A 25000-nucleotide genomic window follows, 5' to 3' on the forward strand; every position below is an offset into this window, starting at 1 on the left:
TGATAATTGGCTATTGTAGGCTCCACCCACTTTCCTGAATCTTAATCTCATTCACCCAGTGACCAAGTGTGCCAAGTTTGAGAACCCTGCTATTAACAGTCTAAGAATGGCTGCAGTTTACATTTTCCCATTAAAATTGAATGGCTGAAATTTGATTGGCTGTTTTATGATCCGCCCACTTTTCCTGGATTTGTAACTTCAGTCACCAAGTGACCAACTGTGCTAAGTGTGGGGACTCTGGCTTGATTACTGTGAGAGTGGCAGCCTTTTCCATTCTTTCCATTGACATGAATAGGTGAAATCTGATTGGGTGTTTGTAGCTCCGCCCAGGTGTGCAGGGGGGCAGCGAGACTCCCAGAACATATCATCCCAGGTAGTAAGGGATCTCTGTACACCAAGTTTCGTTCAAATCAGTCAAGTTGTTTTTGAGTGATACACACACACACGCACACTTTTTTTTTCAAACAATTATAGGAGTGTCACACTCAGACACACACATTTACATTTCATTTTACTTTTTTTTTTCTCACTGCAAGTAGCTGCAACTTTAAATGGAAATGAGCACCATTTTTCCTGCAGTTTCTCCTGGTTTCTAATAGCTATAGGAGCTGCCATCATCCCCCTCCCCTTCTAGCTTCTCATTATTTATCCAGGGGCAGATGTGATGTCTCTAAACTCTTTGAAGAACGGTGTTCTATCTCCCCAGCCCCCTGCTGATGAAAGCTTTTGTTTGCTCTCTGCAGATGTGTGCAATAAAGTAATTTCAGCAGTCCTTCTTTGCCTGAAACCTCTGTGAGACCAGCAGGCCCGGCTGTGTCCACAGAAGTAGGGTAATAAAACCCTTTGATAAGCTTTTAAATGTAAAAAGAAGAGGTAAAATGTATTTATTTATTTATTTTAGTTAATGAGCAACGTTGTTAGCATAATTTTTTAATGTGCTAAAAATAGTGCTCGGCTCAATTTAAGTTGCTCCAAAAATGGACATGCAAATATATCATTTATCTAGTATAATGTACAATTCCATTTCAATCTTGGCAATTCAAGACATGTACAAGGACCACTTCACTAAAAATGCCAGTGATGTTCCTGGAAGAAACATTCAGCTGGCATGTTCTGTAGACCAGTATCTCGTGTCCCTGAATACCCTTCACAAAGTTCTCCATCAGCTCTCTGTCAGTGCCATGTATGTTCTTCTTTTAATGAAAAGCAAAGTGTGTGGGGCACATCAGCCGATACAATTTACAGCTTGCCGCTTGGAGGAGGTGGCCCCTCTACCACGTTCCCTCGCTTGTAAAATCAAAGGAAATGTACAGACTCTGCTGGAGTTCAGGAACGGGGTAATTTTTCAGGTTAATTCCGTGAACTCCGTGGAATGTATCACTGTCAGTCATTTGAGGGATCTACCGGCCGGAGTTTCCATAAGATGTATTTCCCAGCAAATGTAAGGTGACTGCCAATTTCTCTTTGATTTGGGAAATGCCTGAAGTGCCCCAGTGGCATTTTCTGTGCTTTATAACTGTGAGATCAGGGCTTGAGAAAATCCCTGTACCGTGCTTATTGTTATGCTTTTTTTTTCCCTTTGCAGCCAACGTCACACAATTTATACTCGAAAGTAGAGGTCATAAACCTATGAAAATCCACAGTGGAGAAATTCACCCTGCAAGGAAAGGGATGAGGGATGGGAGAGGAGAGGGGAAAAGCCAAGAGAATGGGGAATGGATTGAATAAAGGAAGCTCAAACGTCTTCAACTTAAAAGCCTGGAAAGAGGAATGCATGTTGCAGGTAACCAACACAAACGAAAACCTAAGTAGAGAGAAGCTTCTGGATCCTATAGAGTCTTTAGGATCCAGAGGCTTCTCTCTACTTAGGTTTTCTTTTGTGTTGGTTACCTGCAACATGCATTCCTCTTTCCAGGCTTCGCGGGACGTTTGCAGTTGGGCCGCGGGACTGTCCTCCTATACTAGCTATACTGGGGCACTATACTAGCCATACTGCGGCAACTATGCTAGCTATGCTGCCACACCGCAGCCCTCCCCCCGTAACCTGCTGAGCACGACACTGTCCACTAGGACAATCCCCATCCACTAGACCCCCCTCCCCCGGAGAAAAATTTGGTCAGAAATTGGTCCCCGGGCCAGAAAAGGTTGGTGCTCCTCGCTCCTGCCGCTTGCCGGGACCCTCCAGAAGTCCAAGTGCGGCATCGGCTCTAGCGTGCCCTGGCGGCACTTGGGCAGGTTTGGTACAGCCACACTCGTTCTTGAAGGGGGACACTGCCAAAATCTGATTTCTGGCAAGCCCTTGTCTGAAATCTTTTTTTGGGAAGGGGGGAACGAGCAACAATGGGGGGCTGAAAAGAAATTGTGGGAAGCTACATTATTTAGATTCTTCACTCTTTTTAGAGAAGTATTATGTTTCTGACCCGAGCTTCAGCAGGTAAAAAAGGAAGGAAGCGAGCAAGGGTCGCGAAACGGCTGTCAGGCCGCCAATACACCTGCATGTGTTTGTTTGCTCTGGGGATGAAATAAAGTGGTGAAAGCTCCTGCAACTTAGCTGGTGCCCTGATTCTTTTTCTCTGGAAGATTGTATGATTTAACCACATCCGGAGGCACAGTAAAGGTGCGTACACACATGCGACTATAGTCGTTTGAAAGGATCGTTCCCCGATCGTTTCAAACGACGATCGTTTAAAAAAAAGCAACCAACGATCATTAAGTCTAACGACGGACGAGCTAGATCGTTAAAAACGAACGATCTAGCTTGGCGGATTTTTACCAACGACGATCGTTTGCAAAAGTAGTACATCGTTGGAAATGATCGTTCGTACTAGGCTTGACATGCGCATTTCACTATTTCTCCATGGAACTTTTCATTTTTATGCGCAAGCGCAATAGTTGCTTTTACGTGATGTAACGTTCGTTCTAACGATCAGATCGTTACACACATTTAAAAACTAACTTTACTTAGGTCGTTCTTTCATCAATTTAAAAGTTCGTTCGTCGTTCTCAACGAACGATCGTTGTCGCATGTGTGTACGTAGCATAAGTCACCCTACCCCCCCCCCCCACCCCCCCCCCCCCCCCCCCCCCCCCCCCCGAGACATTTACAGTAAAGCCTCAAGTATCTGGCACAGGCGTGATGCCTGACGCTAGATGTGAATAATATCTGAAGCAACCGGTGCCTAAATGTAACGCTAACCTCTCCTCACACAGCAAATGCAGAGTAGTACACAGTGGAAGCCACTTACAAAATCTGTGATCCTCAGTCCTCTTCTCATCTACTGCTGCATCCGCTGTATACATCTCAGATGTATGCATGTTACCCGATGCGGGTCAGGTGACACATCAGGTGCTGTACAAGGAAGCAGCAGGCAGCTGTAGAAGAGGAACGGTGGCTGCAGCCTATGTAACTAGTTTCTGCTGCTCACTGCTCTGCAGTATGATAGAGGCACATCCCCATAGCTCCTCCCGCTGATAGCCAGTTAGTTAAGATTTACCTGGGACTTTACTGTGATATAAATAGGTGTATGTTTATGGTTGGGAAGATGTTGCATGGCCTTACCAAATCCCCAGTAAACTTCAGTCTGACCTGGATCCTTTCCATTACCTCTTCCTGACAGGTGTATTACCTTGCTTCACCTGCCAGTGACAACATACATATAAATTGTGGTGTACTTCTGCTTTCCACTAATAAGTGATTAGTTAAATAAATGACAATACTACAAAAAAAACAAAAAAAAACAGGATTTCATATTAATATTTAATCCTAATCATTGTGCAAGGCATGATCAAATTCCGATTTGGGTCCCCTTTAAGGAACAAGATGATGCATAGTTAATAACTGCTAATATATCAAGAAATATCCCCCCCCCCCAAAAAAAAAAAAGAAAAAAAAAAGCAGGCCATACAGTCACCAGTTTCTCCCATCAATATATGGCCAATTTAGTCGCTCTGATTGAATCGATGAGAAATAATCCGTCAACCATTTGAGCAGTTTCCGGAAAAAAACGCTTGTTTGGGTAGAGCGGTCTGGAAGGAAAATTTTGGTTGATCAGCGGCAGAGCGTTTCTCTCGTGGTGTTCAATTCTGGGGCGACCGACAAAGGTACTCTCACTTGTCTTCTTTACTTCCGTGTGCCCCTAGTATCTGTATTACATCATACGGGGGCCTGGGGACACGGAAGTGAGGAAGGCGGAGCAGCCGGCAGGGAGAATTAGAGACCGGGACCATGTGGCAAAAGTGTGAGAACCGTACGGCCTGGGGAGTGGGGACTGGGACAACAAAACATTCAATCTACTTTGTAAATGTTTAAATATAAAATAAAAGCATGGGATATATATATATATAAAAAAGGTCATTTCTAAGAGTAGGAGGATGAATACAATTGTTAATCTCATCAGTTTATTTTCACCTCACGTTTACTTCAAACATTTATGGCAGAGCCTTAGGGTTCGTATACACGTCCGATAAAGATCGTTCGTTACGAACGATTCGTGACGTTTACACGATATTCAAATTAGACGGAAAAGATCGTTCGTAATGAACGATTGTGTACACACGTGAACGATATAAGTATAAAGTACTGAACGACGAACGATTAAAAAATGCGTGCGCAAACGGAAGTGACGTTATGACAGGCAATAAGAACATGCGTTATCGGACGATCTTTGTACACACTGCAACGATTGAACGATTATCTTTCGAAAAAATCCGCCGGGTTGGATCGGTCCGATTGAACGATAACGATCGTTATCGTTCACAAAAACGATCGTTCACACTTTTTGAACGCACGATTATCGTTCCGATTGTCGTTATCGTTCGTTTTTGAACGATCGTTATCGTACGTGTGTACTCAGCTTTAGAATTCATGTCTGTGTATTTTTATTGCCAGCTGTGAACCTAGTTTGCTTCTGGTTCTGTCAAAAGCTTTTTTTGGATGAGTTAAATGAACTGACTGATTGATCTGTCCAGGAACACAGCAGCACACTTGAACTGAGGAGAATCCTGAAGTAGTATGTTTGTTAAATCCTGTATTTCAGTTTTCAGATTGGATGCTGGGAGAACACAATGAGTTTTTTTAACAGATAGATGGCTAGATAGATAATTTCCAACATGTCTGATAATTTCAGACAACGGTCTGATTTTGATCGTTTTTCTGATCGATTTTCTCATAGAAGTGAATAGAAATCGATCAGAAAAACAATTGGTAAAATCAATTGGAAAATAAACCAAAAAAACTCACCGTGTATTCCCAGCATACCATAGACAGCACAGTGTTTTCATGTTGTACCACCTTTTTTGTGTGTGTTTATCTTCTGAAGAAGCGAAACCCCAGAATCCTCTGTTCTCCTAACTGGTGTAAATTCATAGGAGGTAGCCCCTGGCACCCAGAGATCATTCTCTTATTGGCAGTGTGTCATTGTGGCTGGCTGTGGGCATGGTTCTTTCGTGTGGGATTACTGGGCATCTGCTAATAGAGAACAATTGCATATTGCTGTGATTGTTTTTAATTTCTGCATACAAAAAGTCATCCCGTTGTCGTCCTTGTTTTTATCTTTCAGCTGGCTTCAGAGGTCTACAGCTTTGCCTGCTGCTTGTGGAATCATCATGCCGACACATTCCTACAACAGATTTGCTCTGGAGTGGACCCATCAGCCGCCAGTTCACTTGAGAGAGCCTCCTTGTCGCTAAAAGGTTCCCTTGTTTTCTTTTGCTTGCATGAGTTTTAAAGCAAACCTGTACTTAAAGGAAACCAGAGCCGAGCTGTAATAAAAGTTTTATACACACCTGGGGCTTCCTCCAGCCCCATGCACACGGATCGCTCCCATGCTGCCTTCCTCAGCCTTCTCCAGCTCCAGTACCGGGCCACGTAAGTTCTGCTCTCTGCGCTCTCTGTGCATCTCTCCGGAACTGGAGAAGACGAAGGACGGCGGCGCTGGAACGATCGGAGCACATGGGGCTGGAGCAAGCCCCAGGTACAGGGAGTGCAGAATTATTAGGCAAGTGGTATTTTTGAGGAATAATTGTATTATTGAACAACAACCATGTTCTCAATGAACCAAAAAAACTCATTAATATCGAAGCTGAATATTTTTGAAAGTAGTTTTTAGTTTGTTTTTAGTTTTAGCTATTTTAGGGGGATATCTGTGTGTGCAGGTGACTATTACTGTGCATAATTATTAGGCAACTTAACAAAAAACAAATATATACCCATTTCAATTGTTTATTTTTACCAGTGAAACCGATATAACATCTCAACATTCACAAATATACATTTCTGACATTCAAAAACAAAACAAAAACAAATCAGTGACCAATATAGCCACCTTTCTTTGCAAGGACACTGAAAAGCCTGCCATCCATGGATTCTGTCAGTGTTTTGATCTTTTCACCATCAACATTGCGTGCAGCAGCACCCACAGCCTCCCAGACACTGTTCAGAGAGGTGTACTGTTTTCCCTCCTTGTAAATCTCACATTTTATGATGGACCACAGGTTCTCAATGGGGTTCAGATCAGGTGAACAAGGAGGCCATGTCATTAGTTTTTCTTCTTTTATACCCTTTTTTGCCAGCCACGCTGTGGAGTACTTGGACGCGTGTGATGGAGCATTGTCCTGCATGAAAATCATGTTTTTCTTGAAGGATGCAGACTTCTTCCTGTACCACTGCTTGAAGAAGGTGTCTTCCAGAAACTGGCAGTAGGACTGGGAGTTGAGCTTGACTCCATCCTCAACCCGAAAAGGCCCCACAAGCTCATCTTTGATGATACCAGCCCAAACCAGTACTCTACTTCCACCTTGCTGGTGTCTGAGTTGGACTGGAACTCTCTGCCCTTTACCAATCCAGCCACGGGCCCATCCATCTTGCCCATCACGACTCACTCTCATTTCATCAGTCTATAAAACCTTAGAAAAATAAGTCTTGAGATATTTCTTGGCCCAGTCTTGAAGTTTCAGCTTGTGTGTCTTGTTCAGTGGTGGTCGTCTTTCAGCCTTTCTTACCTTGGCCATGTCTCTGAGTATTGCACACCTTGTGCTTTTGGGCACTCCAGTGATGTTGCAGCTCTGAAATATGGCCAAACTGGTGGCAAGTGGCATCTTGGCAGCTGCACGCTTGACTTTTCTCAGTTCATGGGCAGTTATTTTGTGCCTTGGTTTTTCCACACGCTTCTTGCGATCCTGTTGACTATTTTGAATGAAACGCTTGATTGTACGATAATCACGCTTCAGAAGCTTTGCAATTTTAAGAGTGCTGCATCCCTTTGCAAGATAGCTTACTATTTTTGACTTTTCTGAGCCTGTCAAGTCCTTCTTTTGACCCATTTTGCCAAAGGAAAGGAAGTTGCCTAATAATTATGCACACCTGATATAGGGTGTTGATGCCATTAGACCACACCCCTTCTCATTACAGAGATGCACATCACCTAATATGCTTAATTGGTAGTAGGCTTTCGAGCCTATACAACTTGGAGTAAGACAACATGCATAAAGAGGATGATGTGGTCAAAATACTAATTTGCCTAATAATTCTGCACTCCCTGTATGTATAAAACTTTTATTGCAGCTTGGCTCTGGTACACTTTAATGCATGGTTCACATAAATATGCACAACTGCATCTTGAAGTAATCATCACATCCAGTTACCAGTCAGACAGCAAAAGTCATCCTTGATTTTGAATCCCAGCCAGGGCCCTATCTGCACAGAGTCTGTATGTTCTCCCTGTGTGTGGGTTTCCTCCAGGCACTCTGTTTTCTACCAACTTCCCAAAAACATACAAATAAATTAATTGGCTTCCACTATATTGTCTTCCCCTGAATTTGGCCCTAGATTGCAATGCATATACTGTATGGCTATGTAGGGATGTGGATTTTTGGATCGATCCTGTCAGTGTGATCGGATTGGGTTTGGAGGCATGGAGACAAGTGACTCCAGGGAGCGTTGTGCTACATATACTATACTGAATGAATGGCAGTGAATGAACAAGAGGAAACTGTCTACGGGGACTATGGTTAGTTGATGAGATACAAATAATCCTGGTTTCATACAAACTTAAAGGGAACCTCAGTCAGTCAGAGCACCTGATCTGCATGCTTGTTCAGGGGCTCTGGCTAAAAGTATTAGAGACACAGGATCAGCAGGAGAGTCAGGCAACTGGTATTATTTTAAAAGGAAAAATCCATATCCTTCTCAATTTAGGTTTCCTTTAAAGGACCCCTAAAGTGAGAGGGATATGAAAACTGCAATATTTATGCCCTGTTAAATAATGCACATTACCTGGCTGTTCTATTGATCCTCTGCCTCTTTTAGCTATAGACCCGGAACAAGCATGCAGATCAGATGTTTGATTTGCGACCTGCAGGATGCCAGGCAACTGCCATTGTTTAAAAGGTAATCCATATGGCAGCCTCCATATCCCTCTCACTTTAGGTGTCCTTTAGAGCAAATCATATGAAGCTTGAAATGAAACCAGTCAAGAAGTACATTGGATTGGCCTTGTTCCAATCTACATACAATTAACATGTAACCCATAATGATTTACAACTCTGATGCTTTGACCATCTGTTATGGGGGCCACACTGGCAGTTGGAGTGACAGTGAAAAATGTTTTGGCAGTAGCAATGGTGGGGAGTAAAGATGCGCACATGTAATTAAGCGCCAGGGAATTTGGGTGCAGGGTAAAGCCGAAAACCGCTCACCCTGCTCCTGCAAAAGCCCTGGCGGCGTTTATTACTGTTCCTCCTCCAGGCCGACATTGTCAATGGGGAAATACGTAATTTAGCTAACAGTTATTGCTGGTGGCTGAATTACGCTTTTTTATTGTAATTTATGTGCTGTCTTTTTCCGGTGCCCAAATTACTGATTGAGCACCGCCATAGCTGTAATTTACTTCATGCCTATGGCGGCCCCCAAATTTTCAGCGCCCGTTTTTTCCTGAGGCGGTAAAGATGCCCTCGTTGATTGGTCGAATCAACCATTTTTATCTCTGGTAAAAATGGGGGCCTCCTATACATACACGATACTCGGTCTAGTTATAAGCATCGTTTGTGCTCATTCGAGCCGGTCACTCAGAACGGGTTAACCATACACGGGGAATTCAGTACTCATAAAAAATGAAGGTGCAGTATTGGATATCAGAACAATGAAATGGAAGGTAATCAATCCATGAAACTTGTCACCTTGGTCTGTCAGCGGGCATTGAGTTATTAACTCCAACATGAAGAATTAGGCTTATGTGTTATAATAACTCCTTACGTCTTTTTTTTTAAGAGCTTTTGAACAGAGAAACCTGAAAATTGAAAATGGTCAAAGTTGGCGTTAGAAATAAAAACAGAAATTATAGCCGGTGTCAGCAGACTATAACAAGTGTTTTTTTTTCTGTTCAGTCTTTAACATGGCCCTGAAGTAGACTTGCACAGTGCAAACTAAGTAGATGATGATGATAACCTACTTAAAGGACCACTATTGGGAAAACGGTAACCTTTAAAATACATGTATACACAAACATACATCCACATTTGTTCCAGAAAAAAATGCACTATGAATCACGGTAACTTTTTTCTGTATGTTTCTGTCACTTACTGTAGGTATTATTTATCTGACAGCTCTTTTACTAGCAGATTTTGGATTAGTCCATCTCCTGTAGGGGGATTCTCCATTTCCTTTATTCTTTTCAAAACCACTCCCTGGAATGGTGGTGGGCCTGCCTTCTCACGGGCACACATTTCTAGCAGTTGACCCTTCAGTGTAGGGTGTGCTTTTGAAAATAAATGAAATCCTGGGAATTAGAGATTACCAATAGTGAAAACTTCTTCTCAAAATAATCAGCATTGCCAGAGATTGGAGCAGTTGTAACTGAGCGCAAAGTGATGCATTATAGTCTCCCATGAAAAAGGGGTATAAGTTGTTACTTTCATTAACTGTAATGTTTTTATTTGTGTAAGGCCTCTTTTCCACGGACCATTGATAGGCCTTTCAAACTCTCACAACTGCTTGCTGCTGCCTGGTAACTGCTTGCTGCTGACAGATAATTGCTCACTGCCTCCTGGCAACTGCTTGCTGAGCACACAGCTCAACTGTCAGTGGAAAAGAGGCCTAAGTCTTAACATTCTTTTTTTTTAAGCTTCCTGGTTTTCAGATGTGCAGGAGTTGGATTTTTTTATTGCATAAGATTCACACAAACAAAAGTACAGTGGTTTCACAAGAGTATTACTCAAGTTAGCTGTTTTTAGGGCCCACTACAGGTTGGAAACCTTCTAGACATGTATTATTTCTTATGGATATTAACCCAAAAAATGCATTTTGCAGTGTGGTTTGCATGTTGGGACCCTTAATTATGTGCTTTACATTAAAGAGGAGCTGTTAGGTATAAGGTCTCAGAGAAAATAAACACATATATCAGTAGCTAAAGATTGGCTGTACTTACATTACATATGCATTTCACTGTCCACATTTGTACTTCACAGAATTTTTATATAGTATATGCAGAGATTGATGCTCCTGACAGCTCATGGCAGGTTCCATGTTTTTCTGTCAAATGTGTCGTCATGTCCTGCCTGCTTCCTGATCACAGATAAGCTCGTACTGAATAACACAGTGTGCAGTGAATATTAATGAGCCATGTGGCTAGGAACAATAGCTGACTCCTGCAGTGTACCCAGCCCGGAGATTTATCAGTGCTACGCGCTGGACTGATTACAAGCTGCTGTAACGTCTCATTAGCAGCCGAGGGGAGGGCCCCAGAATGCTTTGCAGTATAGTATGCGGCTTGCGTCCTCTTAGGTCTAACAGCTTTTCTGATAAGCCCACATCAAAGGTAACTGAGATTTTTATCTTCACTAATGGCTTTTTGGCTTCCTTCTAAACTGTTTAACACAGGAGAATAGAGGTTTAAATTAGCTTCTGCAGCCTGACAGTTGCTCTTTAAAACCAACTGCCCTGTATTAAGTCCTTTTTGTGCTCCAAAAACAGCTCCGATTTCTCAAGGTGTATATGTTGCAAGGTGGGGTCTGCATGGTTCGAACTTCCTTTTCAGTACATTCCAAAGACGCTAGTTCAGATTGCCTGGGTAATTGGTGGTCAAAAATAACACTTCACATCACATCAGGCCACCTTCTTTTGTTGCCCCGTGGTCCACTGTTGACTATCCCATTCCCACAACCCTGGTGCTTGCTCACTGGTTTTCTCCACTAAGGTTGCTGTAATTTAAGAGACCGTACTCTTGCGTCTTGTCCGGCCCTCTGTTCTTGGGCCTGGACTTCTGGCACTGAAATTACTCTGTCTGAATATCTTGGTTAAATCGTTGAAATGTGTATGCACAACAGGCCATAGCTTCTGCTTTGTTGTGTTTTATGTTTTTCCTCCAGGCCATCTGATAATCCTTACTTTTCTCTTCCAGTTCTGCGTAAGCTGACAGCTCAGGGCTTTGTAGAGCCACAACAGAATTCTGAAGTTATGGTAAGTAATTGAAGTACTATTATTGAGCCTAATAATGTATGTCGCCACCATAAAGCCTACCATGAGTATGCAAGGAGGGTGGGGGGATTAGCTTTGCAGAAACATTTCTCCTCAATCATACACTGTAATGCGGCAATCATGCATGTTTATTCTCATCCCATGAGGATACGCACTCTCCTATTTGGCTAGGCTACCATTACAGTAAAATACTGTAATAGTAGTCTAGCCAAATAGGTGAGTCCTTATCCTCCACTCTTGGTAAAACAACTGAACTTCTGATGATTTAGAGCACTAGCTGGACATTGTTGCGTTGAAAGAAAGTTTTACTCTACTTGATACCAGAGGCTCCCCTGTCTGTTTTCTGGGATGGGAGCCCACCGGTTTATTGACTGTTTAAAGTGTACCTGAGCCAATGAAGGTAAAATAATTCATACATTCGCCTGGCTTCCTCCAGCCTCCCGTAGACATCTGCTCCCTTGCCATTTTCCCAGTCCCCACTGTTGTGCTGCTGGCAGCCTCCGTAAAATCCCTGCGTAACTGTGCTTGTGCAGAGACCCAGGAGGAGGATTGGGGGGGGGGGGGGTGCATGTGCGAGGCAGGCCTAATGGGCTCTGGAAATATGGGCACACCATGTGCTGCAATAGGGCGTAATGTGAATCAATGCTTAGACAGTAAGTTGGACGCCGTCAAAAGACGGAGCCCAAATTGCTATTAACACAGCATTATTCGTCCACCAGCAATCTGCTGTCACCCCCATGCCCACTGTTCTCGCATGGTCACTACATTGGGCATGTTTTAAGTCACGCACACACATGGTGCCACACAGGCGTGATGGCGGAGGCCGCGATTGGTACCAGTAGGACAGGTGAAACTTTTACACTGCATGGGTATGGAGGGTGGGGGGGCATTTTACATTATAAGGGGACAGCGGCCAGGCATCCATCATGTATGTCTGTTGTCACAATATCACACAACATTACTTGCTCGCACCTGACCGACCACATCGGACCAAGATTTTGCAACAAACTCTAATCGATGGGCATGCTTGTTGCTGCCCCAATTTACATTCCAGTCCGATAAAATGATCTAATCGGGTTGTCAATTGGGCCGCAAAATGAGTAAATGTATGACCACCTCACTTCTTTCCCTGTTGATGGGAAGTCTCTACCTCATAATGTTAAGTTTTTCTCTTTCACCTTAATCAGGAAACAAGTTCTAAGTAGTTCTTAATCAGAAAACAAGGTTTGAGTAGATCCCGATACAGTTTGTAGTGTAGAGACCTGTGTTCTACTCATTCCATCTCAGCTCATTTAATAATCATTTCAGTTTCCAGGGTCCATAAGTAATATAAGAGTAACTCCTAGCTCCTCTTCACAAATAAACGGTTTTCACTTGGACTTTTGACGGGGCCTTTCCTCCAGTGAGTATTACTCTTGTGCTTGAGTGCTTTTTTTGTGTGTGTGGGTAAATCTTCAAGCTGAGCTCCCAGCACATCTTCCCTGTGGTGAGGGTCACGTAACTTTAAATTAACTGGGTGACCCTGTCAAGTGGCGGTCAGTATTCATCCGTACAGGGCTAGTCCCGTATCAGCCAAGTACAGGTCTTACCTGGCTTATAATTACTAGTCTATCTTATGCTTCCTGCGGCGCTCTTTGCCTTTATGAAACACTCTGTCATGATCTTGATAGAAGTAGGAATGCGATTATTTTTCCATCAGTTTACAGATGAATGACATCCCGCTAATTGACTATTAGAGTAGCACCTCCGTGATCAAAACGTTATTATGGATAATTAGATTGCATTAACAGACTGAGCTCAGAGAATGTTAAGCGTCTGATCCAGAACACAGTGTGTCATTGCTGCGAGATCTAAAGTCCACCCTGGTGAAGGAGAAAATGTTCAGTGGCACAATGACGTGAAGGCAGCTCTGAATGTCACAGATGTGGCCGTACCACACTGGTCATTTGGAAACTGGTCACTGGAGGAAGAAAATAGTTTGTAGTAATGGGCTTCCATTAAATTGGCTCTCCCGAAGCATTTTAGGGCTGTTATTGCTGCTCTTAGTAGCCTAAGGCCCCTTCCCCACTTGAGCTCATCAGGAAATGAAAGTGCTGCCGCAACGGCACACAGTGCGATTTTTGGCAAGAAGATTGCATTCGTTACAAATGAATAGAAACTGCAATACATTTGTGGGTATTCAGCGGTACAATGCGTTGTGATTCTGCATTGAGTCGCCACACATAGTTTGAGACATTAGAATGCCTGTGCACCACTGATGTCCTTACGGGTCACGTTGGGTTGCTGCAATACTTCGCTAAAACCGTGAATTTGGAGAAAGTGCATTAGGTCTTGTTGACTTTGCAACACAGGTGGTCGTGCATTTACAGTGCAAAGATTGTCATCCATGTTTCTGTCCATCTATTTGTTCACTAGAAAGAGGACCTAGACTAGGCTTGGAGTCTCACCCCATTCTGCAAGAAGTCGACACTCCAACCTTTGAATACTCCACTCCCAAAACTTTGGTTACTATTACTGGCTGTTACGGGTGACTGTTAGACAGGTCAAGGTGAGATGGAAAGGTAGATCAGACTGTTTTCCCTAGGTAGACAAGACAGTTTTCCCTACGTAGACATACATAAAGTGACACAGACAAGAACATTGTATATTGTGATTTTCTCCTGGCGGACTCAAAGTGCAAGAGCTGCAGCCACTAGGGCACGCTCTATACTCTATAGGCAGTCGCAGTGTTAAGGAGTCTTGCCCAATGTCTCCTTACTGAATAGGTTTAGGCTTTCTGAACAGGAAGAGCCAAGATTTGAACCCTGGTTTCCTTTGTCAGAGGCAGAGCCCTTAACCAGTACAGTATCTAGCCACTGGTAGAGGATAAGAGCTTTACTGACAAACAAATAACAACATAGGACTTTCATAGGACTACATTTACTAGACTTAAACATGGTAGTGTAGAAGTAGGAGTGAATATGTAGATTTTTAAGGTTTCAGAATTTACATAGCTGAGTTGGATGGTCTTTCAGTATCAATTATGAAACTGGTCGGGTGTGTACATGTCACCACTGTGAACTAAGGTTTTCTGGGTACTTTCATGGTCCTGAGATTTCATTTTTCCTATAATAAAGCTTATTTATTGGCCACTTTTTAAAAGTGAACAAAAGCTGCCAGCCCACCTCTTCCATTTCGGGTTTCTGTTAAAGGGATACTGTAGGGGGGTCGGGGGAAAATGAGTTGAACATACCTAGGGTTTCTAATGGTCCCCCGCAGACAACCTGTGCCCCCGCAGCCACTCACCGATGCTCCGGCCCCGCCTCCGGTTCACTTCTGGAATTTCAGACTTTAAAGTCTGAAAACCACTGCACTTGCGTTGCTGTGTCCTCGCCCCCCCCTGATGTCACCAGGAACGTACGGCGCAGGCACAGAGCATACTTGGCATGTGCAGTACCCTCCTGGTGACATCAGCGGCAGTGAGGACACGGCAGTGGTTTTCAGACTTTAAAGTCTGAAATTTCAGAGGTGAACCAGAGGCGGGGCCAGAGCATTGGGGAGTGGCTGCGTGGGCACAGGATGTCTGTGGGGGACCATTAGAAGCCCCAGATAACTTTAACTCATTTTCCCCCGACCCCCCTACAGTATCCCTTTAAGTAATGTAATTTGTTTAATATTCTAATACATCCTACTCTTGGATTAGGCAGCCTTATTTTTTTCATGCCTTCTAAAACATGCACAGATAATTGCTCTAATGAAGAATCCATTATGATGAGTCACAAATGTACAATCAGTGATTTAGTGTCCACTAAAAGGATTTCAGTTAGTTTATAGTGTATTATTTCCATTGTAAGTGCAAGCTGTAAAGTAGGCAAGCTATTGTGGTTGGGATTTTTGATACTTCTAAAACTCTTATTGGGTCGGTACATTTATCTTAGCACTTATAAAGAGGCACAGGCGGGAATTGCTGGGGATCTTGGTGTGAATTTAAGGTGGACCTGAACTATTGCACAGGACACAGGGAAATCGGTAGCAGGAAAAAAGGGTGGCCAAAAAGGGCACCGCCATAGACTTTAATGCAGTTATCGTTATTACGGCGAAATGAGCAGAAAAAAGGGCGCTCGATAAATATAGTTAACAACATTAGTCTTTGAAGTATGTTATAATAATATGTTATAATATACGTGAAGTAAAAACTTTACTCCTACATACACTGATTCAAACTTGGTAGCAAACTGGTTCTCCTTTAAAAAAAAATTGGAAAAAAAAAATATGTATATATCTTAATGTTACTAAAAAGAATCTGTAAATAGTCTGTTAATACAATATATTGACTAAAATTGCATATTGCCTGATAGGAGAAAAAATTATACAAAAAAAAAAAAGGGTTATTAATGATAGCAATGCACCTCCAGATTTTCTTCTATTAATCCTCAATATGCCACCGTTAATATTTAGTATGATTCCCGAATGGCAAAGTTAACTTCATGTATATTATTCATGTACAAATAAAGGTTATTGACCCCATGAGGGCTGTTACTATTATATATCCAGAGCACCTTCTTTTTTAATGTTATATAACATTATAGTTTTTTGCATATTATTTTGTTTGTATGTAGAGATTTTACGTTATCAAAGATATTATCATTTCTACGTATAAAAGGGTGTTTCTGCAGAGGTAGTGGTTAGGGTTAGGCACCACCTGGGCGGCGGTTAGTTTTAGGCAACACCGGAGGGTTGGCTAGGGTTAGGCACCACCGGGGGGGGGGGGGAGGAGGGGGTGTAAAGTTAGGCGCCTCCAGGGGAGTGGTTAGGGTTAGGTGCCAGTAGGGGAGTGGTTAGGGTTATGCGCCACCAGGTGAGGGGTTAGGTGCCAGTAGGGGAGTGGTTAGGGTTAGGTGCCAGTAGGGGAGTGGTTAGGGTTAGGTGCCAGTAGGGGAGTAGTTAGGGTTAGGTGCCAGTAGGGGAGTGGTTAGGGTTATGCGCCACCAGGTGAGTGGTTAGTTTTAGGAACCACCAGGGGAGGGTTCTGTGTGGGAGTAGGGTTAGGTTAAGCTGTATTGTTGAATTACGTTGCGATTTTTAACTTTAATATATTGTCGTTATTATATCCCGTCTGTTTATAAAACTGTATTTATCGTTAACCAAGACAATGATTTTTATCATTATTTAAATTTTGTTATCCACCGGCGCCATTTCGTTATCCAGCTGGGCCCTTTTTTCCTGGCGCCCTTTTTTCATGCACGCGGGAAAACTGAGAAAAATACACCCTGTGTGTTTTTAGAGAGGAGAGTAATGACAAATGTAATTTGATCTCTTAGCTGTGTCAGCACAGAAATTTGGCAGTCTTAGCAGACCCAGCTAATATGTAAACATGGGATTTTAACCCATTGTTTGCTACCGTGAAAGCAGGAAATAGACACACATCAGATTTATTGCAGGAGTTCTGTAAGCTGTAACAAATAAATGTTTTTCTTTAAAAGGAACCTGAAGTGTGAGACCTATGGTAGCTGCCATACTTATTACCTTTTAAACAATGCCAGTTACCTGGCAGTCCTGCTGATCTTTCTGGTCAGTAGGGTCTAAATCACACACCTGAGACAAGCATGCAGCTAATCTTGTCAGATTTGTCATAGACATCTGATCTACATGCTTGTTCCAGGGTCTATGGCTTAAAGTATTATAGAAAGAGGATCAGCTGGACAGCCAGGCAATGTTCATTATTTAAAAGGAAATAAACATGTCAGCCTCCAAATCCCTCTCACCTCGAGTTCTCTTTAAAGCGGACCTGAACTGAGAACTTCCTCTGCTCTAAAAGATAATCAACAGCATAATAACCTTTAAAGAAACACATTTATTTTGTTACGGCTGATACAAATCCTGCAATAAATCTGCAGTGTGTCTACGTCCTGCTTTTATGAAAGCAGACATATTGTTAACTCCTTGGCCCAGCTGAGGGATCAAATTTACAACCTGTGCTTAGTCACAGATGAGGGGTAGTTAGGCAAGTGAAACTCTCTAAATACATACAGAGATCATTTCTCTATGTTTTCCTTCTGTCTTGAGCGAGAGTTCAATTCTGCTTTAACCACTTGACGACCAGGGGATTTATGGCTGATCTGTGCTGCGTGGACTCTCCAGCCCGCAGCACAGATCAGGATAGACCCAGGGCGATCAGACTTACCCCCTTTTTTCCCCACTAGGGGGACGTCCTGCTGGGGGGGTCTGATCGCCGCCGGCTTGTTTTGCTCTGCGGGGGGGCTCTTCAAAGGCCCCCTCCGCAGCGTTCTCTGCGCTCCCTCCCTCTCCCTCCCCCTGTGAGCTGCGCAGGACAGATATCCATCCTGCGCATTGAAGGATAGGCTTCAGCCTATCATAGGCCAGCGATCCCCGGCCAATCAGAGGCCGGGGATCGCCGATCTGCCTTACGGCGCTGCTGCGCAGCAGCGCCGTATGATGTAAACAGCAGGGATTTATTCCCCGCGTGTTTACATTTTGCCGGCGAGCCGCGATCGGCGGCTCTCCGGCTGTTCACGGAGACACCCTCCGTGAACGGACATGGAAAGGCCGCTCGAACGTTTCCATGGAAACCCTCAGACGACCAGTTTACGCTAATCGGCGTTAGCTGGTCGTCAAGAGGTTCAAGGTTATTACACTGTTGCTTATATTTTTATGGTCTTTAACTACAAATTGGGGCCTGTACACACTGCTGCGTTTTTAAAATTGCATGTGATTTTTAATCGCAAAGTCTTTTGAAAAATCATGAAAATCGTGAAGACCTGTACACACTAGTGCAATGCGATTTTTTTTTTTTTTACCTGCTGGTCTATTTGGCTGCAGTAGTGTCTGAAGTGCACCAGAAACAAGCGTGCAGCTAATCTTGTCAGATCTGACAATAATGTCAGAAACACATGATATGCATATGCTTGTTTAGGGTTTATGGCTAAAAATATTAGACACAGAGGATCAGCAGTACAGCTAGGCAACCGGTATTGTTTAAAAGTAAATAAATATGGCTGCCTCCATATACCTCTCACTTTAGTTGACCTTTAAAGAGAAACCGTGACCAAGAATTGAACTTCATCCCAATCAGTAGCTGATCCCCCTTTTACATGAGAAATCTATTCTATCTTTACCTTTTCACAAACGGATCATCAGGGGGCTCTGTATGGCTGATATTGTGATGAAACCCCTCCCACAAGAAACACTGAAGACAATGGTCCTGGCAGTTTCCTGTCTGTGAACCTTGTTGCATTGTGGTAAATAGCTGTTTACAGCTGTTTCCGACTGCCAAAAAAGCAAGCAGGAGCTACATCATCTGCCAGCAGTAAAAATGTTGCCATGTGATAAATGTCTGAATGTAAATCGGGGATTTAAAAGATTTTACAATGGGCAAACACTGATTAAATCATTTATATATAATTCTTGTAAAAATGAAGCACTTTTTTATTACATTATCTTCACTGGGGTTCCCCTTTAAGGTTAGCTCTGTGTGTGTGTGTGGGGGGGGGGGTGTGTGTGTGTGTGTGTTAATGTTAGACATCCAGGGGGAGTGGTTAAGGTTAGGCATCGGTAGTGTGAGAACAGGTTAAATGGCCTCAATTCACTAAAGCCCGATACATGCACTCAACAGCGGTCTTTTAGGCTCTCACACCTTTTCTTGTGAAACGCCTAAAAAAAATCTCTTGCTATTGTTCAAGCAGCTGATAAGACTGATAAGAAGTCAATCCAAATGTCGAATTGACTTCTTATCAGTCTTATCAGCTGCTTGAACAATAGCAAGAGTTTTTTTTTAGGTGTTTCACAAGAAAATCTCACCTTAAAGCGGAATATAACCCAGCATTTCATCTTTGCTCTAAAACATTATTTACAGCATATTATATGCAACCAGCAATTTTTTTTTTATATTAGACCAGCATTCAAAGGGTTACACACAGAGCTTGGAAGTTCAGTTCAGTGAAATGTGGACACATCCGAACTTTAGATAATATTATCTTGTGTATCCGCGTATAACTTTCTGTCACTCCAGTGACAGCGGAAATTCAAATAGAGCGCCCTCTATTTGTACTTCCGCTGTCACTGCAGTGACACAGGAAGTTGTGCCGGATGCCGTGATGCGGAGAAGATGCCAGCCGGGAGGTGACAGCGGGGACTCGCGCTGGCGGAGCAGGTAATGTATACCTGCTGTATTGCGTCGGTCGTCGGGCTTTCCAACGCCGCTATCGACGCACTCCCGACCCCCTGGCGATCGAGAAAAAACTTCAGCACGGATGGATCAATGGGAGTTGACGGGAACGATGGATTTTGGACGGAAAACCATCGTTCTGTCAGCGGTGTGCGCAGCGATTTCACGGCCGTTTCGATCACTGTGATCGAAACGGCCGTATTTCCGCGGGAAAATCGTTAAGTGTATGGGCCCCTTTAGATGTTACTCAGTTCACCATAGCTGTGTTTTGCCAGCACATTTGTTATTAATGTATGTAAGGTCTTGCCTACCTCTTTTTTTTTTCCCTCTATTCTGAGAGTGATGAAGTTGTCGTTTACTTCAATTTATATGCAATTAATTTACATGCATAATCTAACAGAACCAAAATGATTAGTGCAGCACAGTGACAAGGCCAGAGCTGCAGAACTGCCGAGAACAGATGTCAGGAGCAGACGCAAACATTGCATACTGTAGAAAATCTCTGGTCTTCATGTTCACTTATTTTGCTGTAAAAATATATATCCAGTATTTTGTGAGATTGGCAGTGAAGCAGCTGTTAAAGTGACACTGAAGTGTAAAAAAATATATATACAATACATTGTATGTGTAGTACAGATAATTCATAGAACATTAGTAGTCATATTTTTATTTTCAGTTATATAGCTGTTTTTCTATACCATTGCATCATTCTCGTATATTTGCAGTTTACAAATTATACTCTGTATTTTAAATTATGAAACAGAGCAGAGCGAATGACCCTTTCAACTTCCTGCCAGAAAGGCGTTTCGGTAAAAGCGCTAGTGTAATGAAACCCTATGGGCCCGTTCTTACTTGGGCGATTTGCACTAATCGCCCAAAAACCCTAAACGCAAACGTGTAGCCTGCACCATTTTCAGGCGATTTCCCGGCAATCGTTTTTAAGTGCTATTGAAGAGCTAAACGCGATCGCGGAAAAATCGGCAAGAGTGAATGGCAATTTTTTCACGTTAATCACGCAAAAACGCTTGCGTTTTGCGATCAGCAAGTGTGAATGGGCCCTAAAGGACAACTGAAGAGAGAGATATATGGAGACTGCCATGTTTGTTTCCTTTTAAGCAATACCAGTTGCCTGACAGCCCTGCTGACCCTCTGCCTCTAATACTTTCAGCCATAGACCCTGAACAAGCATGCAGCAGATCAGATGTTTCTGACATTGTCAGATCTGACAGATTAGCTGCATGCTTGTTTCTGGTGTGATTCAGACACGACTTTAACCAAATAGTTCAGCAGGGCTGCCAGGCAACTGGTATTGTTTAAAAGGAAATAAACCTGTCAGCCATAGTCTTCTCACTTCAGTTGCCCTTTAAACAAACAAGAATCAGTGAGAGAGAGAGAGAGAGGTTGAGATAAGTGCTTCAGAAAGCAGCACTGTAGCTGGCCCAAGTTAGGTGGTAGAGCTCAGAGAAGCTCTTTTGCATCGATAACTGAAGTTTCTCAACTCTTCCTGTACTGGAAACAATATGTTCATGTTCTATTTCTTAGCTGTACTACACATACAAATCATTATATTATAAGTTTATTTTCAGAAGTCAGCAAGCTATAAAATATTGGTTATAATCACTGACGAGAGCGAGTTTAAAGTACCCGCAGATCCCGCTCCCTCAACTGCTCCTGAAACACCTGTGACATTTCATTGAATTAGCATACTTGGAGCTATATCATAAAATAACTTCCATAAAAGCTATATTGGCCAATCGGGATTATGAGTACCAGACACATAATGACAGGAGACAAAGTGTGATATGTAGTGTTGGGTTAGACTCTGTAATGTTTTTTGGGTTCTTTTCCGTTAGCCGGGCGCAACCGCTAGGTGGCGCTCTTTCCCTACTATCCAGCAGCCTGGAGGAGGAATGGTAATTAACGCCACCTAGTGGTTGCGCCCAGCTAACGGAATAGTACAGTTTTTTGTTTTTTTGTTGAGTACGTATTACAGCGCCGCCTCAGTAGTTGGGCACCGGGTGGGACTGCTAACCGTATTACCAATATTGGCACTACCCGACACCTAGCCTTAACCGTCTAAGTATGTAACCGGTCTTGTGGGTGGGTAGGTGGGTCGCTTTCCAGGAAAGTAGATAAAAAGCTCCAAAGGAAACTCAAAACATCTCTCTCCCCTCCCCCCCTCCCCCCCAGACAACCTGAGACAGCAAATTTTGGCAATGGCATGGGCTGTAATGTGAATGTGTCCGGTACTCATAATCCCAATTGGCCAATAGAGCTTTTATGGAAGTTATAGTGGCACTCGGTGATAACGTTGGGCACTGGCAAAAGCCAATACTCAAATTAGCAAAACCACTAGGCAATTTTGGGCGCCGGCAATAGCCAGACTGAATTATGTGTCCTGGCTCCAGAGTTCCTACAATTCGGAGGGTAATAATATTTAAGGCCACTCAGGAGTTTTGTAATAGCGGGGTTAGCTGTCTTTTGGCTTCACCCTGCATCAAAACTTGTCAGTGCTGTTTTTCCCATCCTGTAATCCTAACATTTGTATAGTGCTTTTCTCTTGTTGACTCAAAGCGCTCAAGGGCTGCAGCTACTAAGGGCCCGCTCAAGAGGCCACCCTGCAGTGTTAGGAAGTCTTACCCAAGGACTTCTAACTGAATAGGTACTAGCCAGGACTCGAACCCTGGTCTCCCATGTCAAAGGCAGAGCCCTTAATAAATACACTATCCAACCCGGAAACCTGGGGGTTGAGAAACAATCGAGTAGATGAGGCATCCCATAATATCTACAAACTGGTCCATGGAGCGGTGGGATAGTTCCTGTAAATAAACTAATACAACTTTAAAAGACTAATTAAGCTCTTTTGTTGGACACTTTAAAATAATACATTTATTCTTTTAAAGTTATATTAGTTTATTTGTAGGCGCCATCCCTCCGTGGCCAATTTTTAGGAAATTTTAAAGTGGACCTGAACTCTTGCACTGGGCAAAAGGAAAACCTAGGGAAATGCACCCTGTATGTATTTAGAGAGTTTAGCCTGTCTAATTCCTCCACATCTGTGTCTAATCACCACTATTTTTATCTCTCAACTGTGTCAGTTCAGGAATCTCCTCTGCCACAGCAGAGCAGGTAATTTGTAAACCCTACGTCTACTTCCATGAAAGCAGGAAGTAGAAACACTGCAGATTTATTGCAGGATTTGTATCAGCTGTAACAAAGAAATGTTTTCCTTTAAGGGCTCTTTCACATCAGAGCTTGCGTTGGAGAACGCTCAAAGCATACGTTATGTTGTATGCGTTTTAATGCGTTTTGATATGCGTTGCACTGCAGTGAGTGTGCGTTTTTAATCCATTTTCAATGCGTTACAGCACATAAAAAAACGCAGGTAATTTTTTTTTCTTTTAGTTTTCAACTTTCTACATTGTTCCTCTGTTGCATTCTGGGACTGATTGCCTGCGTTAACGGATTAAAAACGCACATAGTGTGCGTTTTACATTGACTAACATTGTAACGCATAAAGCTAGCGTCGGCCGAAAAACTGCGCCTGGGTGCAGTGTAACGCAACGCACAAAAAGGCTGCGGTATATGTGAAAGCTAAAATGAAAGTCTATGGACTTTCATTTCACCTTGGGTAACGCAAACTTTACCCTTTGCGTTGAAACGCAGAAAATCTGCCCTAATGTGAAAGAGCCCTAAAGGTTATTATGCTTTTTTGTATGTTTTTGAGCAGAGAGGAAGTTCTGAGTTCAGATCTGTTTTAACACCCTTTTGGATGCCTACTCCGCTCTCAATTACTGCTTACTTAGGGATTTTGCCTGGAGATACACATTTGAACATTTCTTTAAAGAGAATCTGAAGCCAGATTAAAAATGGCTTTTTACCTTCTATACATGTGAGGCATGTTTGCCCCAGCTAAAACTCTGCAATCCTGCAGCATAACGAGGGGTCTTTACCCTCCAAATCCCCCCTGCTACCTCCGGGGAACGCTTCTGTGTGAGGCAGGGCTATGAGCTGCAGCCCTGCCTCACGCGTGACAGTCAGCCCGGATCGCCGCCTCTCAGTCTTCCTTCACTAAGAGGGGCGGGGGAGAGGCGGAGATCCGCCGCTGATAGACGCGTGTGAGGCAGGGCTGCAGCTCATAGCTCTGCCTCACACGGAAGCGTACAGGGGCAGCAAAATCCACGACCAAGAAAGTAGTGGATTTTGCATGGAGGATTTGGGGGGTAAAGACCCCTCGTTATGCCGCGGGATAGCGACGTTTTAGCAGGGGCAAACATGCCTCACATGTATATACCGGTAAGGTAAAAAGCCATTTTTAATCTGGCTTCAGATTCTCTTTAAGTAGACTAACATTCTAAACGATTACAGTGAAAAAGGCATTTTGTTTAGATTTTGTGTATTGATTCGGCAGCAGCCGTAAAACCGATTTTCTTAAAAATAAATCTCTACATACTATCTGTGTTTTGCATGTGATTACGACAGCAATTCAGTCTGAGAATGTACAGTTTGCCTTCTGCAATGTCTTCCCAGGGCATGTAAGGTGAAAGTGTCTAAGCTGATTGAGAAACTTAAATTCTACACACCATGCTTTAAAAAGTCTAAAATGATTATGCCTTAAATGACTATCCTTTTAACTGCTGATAATGCAGAGCGCAGTGTCTGAGCTGATCTCCTCAGTGGCTTTCTGGATGTCATCAGCTGTCCATTCAGTCTTTGAATCACAGGTCCACATGCTGCTCTCACAGTCTGTATGACATGCAGAGGAGGCTGCACTTAGGAAACAAGATAACAAATCACTGTCAGATTAACTTCAAATAATGTCGCTTTTTTTTTTTTTTTTTTTTACAACCTGGATGCATTGTAGCTGAGGTGATGAAAATGTATGACTGTCTCATTCGCATTATCTTTTTCTCTTTCCTGCCTTAGGGCTTTCTTCATGCAATATTCGACCGCTTGAGGCAATTTTTAGAATGCAGTAAGTATATCCTGTATAGATTGTCTACAAACCTTCCAGTTTTCCTGTCCGCTCTCGTCTGCATGAGTTATTTATCATCAGTTTGTCATTAGGCTGTGTTGTGTTGTCGGTAGATTGAATCAACACATTGATTTACATGTCGATTTAAAGCAAACCTGAAGTGAAAATATACTGATGAGATAAACCACTGTATCTGTTATAATCCTAAATAGTATTTAGAAATCCCATAGTTTTATTTTGTGTTTAAAAGCTAAAAAAGTAAGTTTAAAGAGAATCTGTATTGTTAAAATCGCACAAAAGTAAACATACCAGTGCGTTAGGGGACATCTCCTATTACCCTCTGTCACAATTTCGCCGCTCCTCGCCGCATTAAAAGTGGTTAAAAACAGTT

General features: G+C 43.0%; 1 protein-coding gene across 2 annotated transcripts in view; it reads left to right on the plus strand.

Moving 5' to 3' along the window:
* IPO11 (importin 11) overlaps window positions 1-25000 on the plus strand; it is a 604534-nt gene that overhangs the window by 115518 nt on the left and 464016 nt on the right. For both annotated transcript variants that reach the window (XM_068249679.1, XM_068249671.1), the window contains exons 6-8: window positions 5559-5691; window positions 11394-11452; window positions 24561-24609. In XM_068249679.1, coding sequence (XP_068105780.1) covers window positions 5559-5691; window positions 11394-11452; window positions 24561-24609 — 241 coding nt within the window. The remainder of the gene's footprint in view (window positions 1-5558; window positions 5692-11393; window positions 11453-24560; window positions 24610-25000) is intronic.

Source organism: Hyperolius riggenbachi, chromosome 1 (assembly GCF_040937935.1).
Source record: "Hyperolius riggenbachi isolate aHypRig1 chromosome 1, aHypRig1.pri, whole genome shotgun sequence".
Taxonomy (NCBI): domain Eukaryota; kingdom Metazoa; phylum Chordata; class Amphibia; order Anura; family Hyperoliidae; genus Hyperolius; species Hyperolius riggenbachi.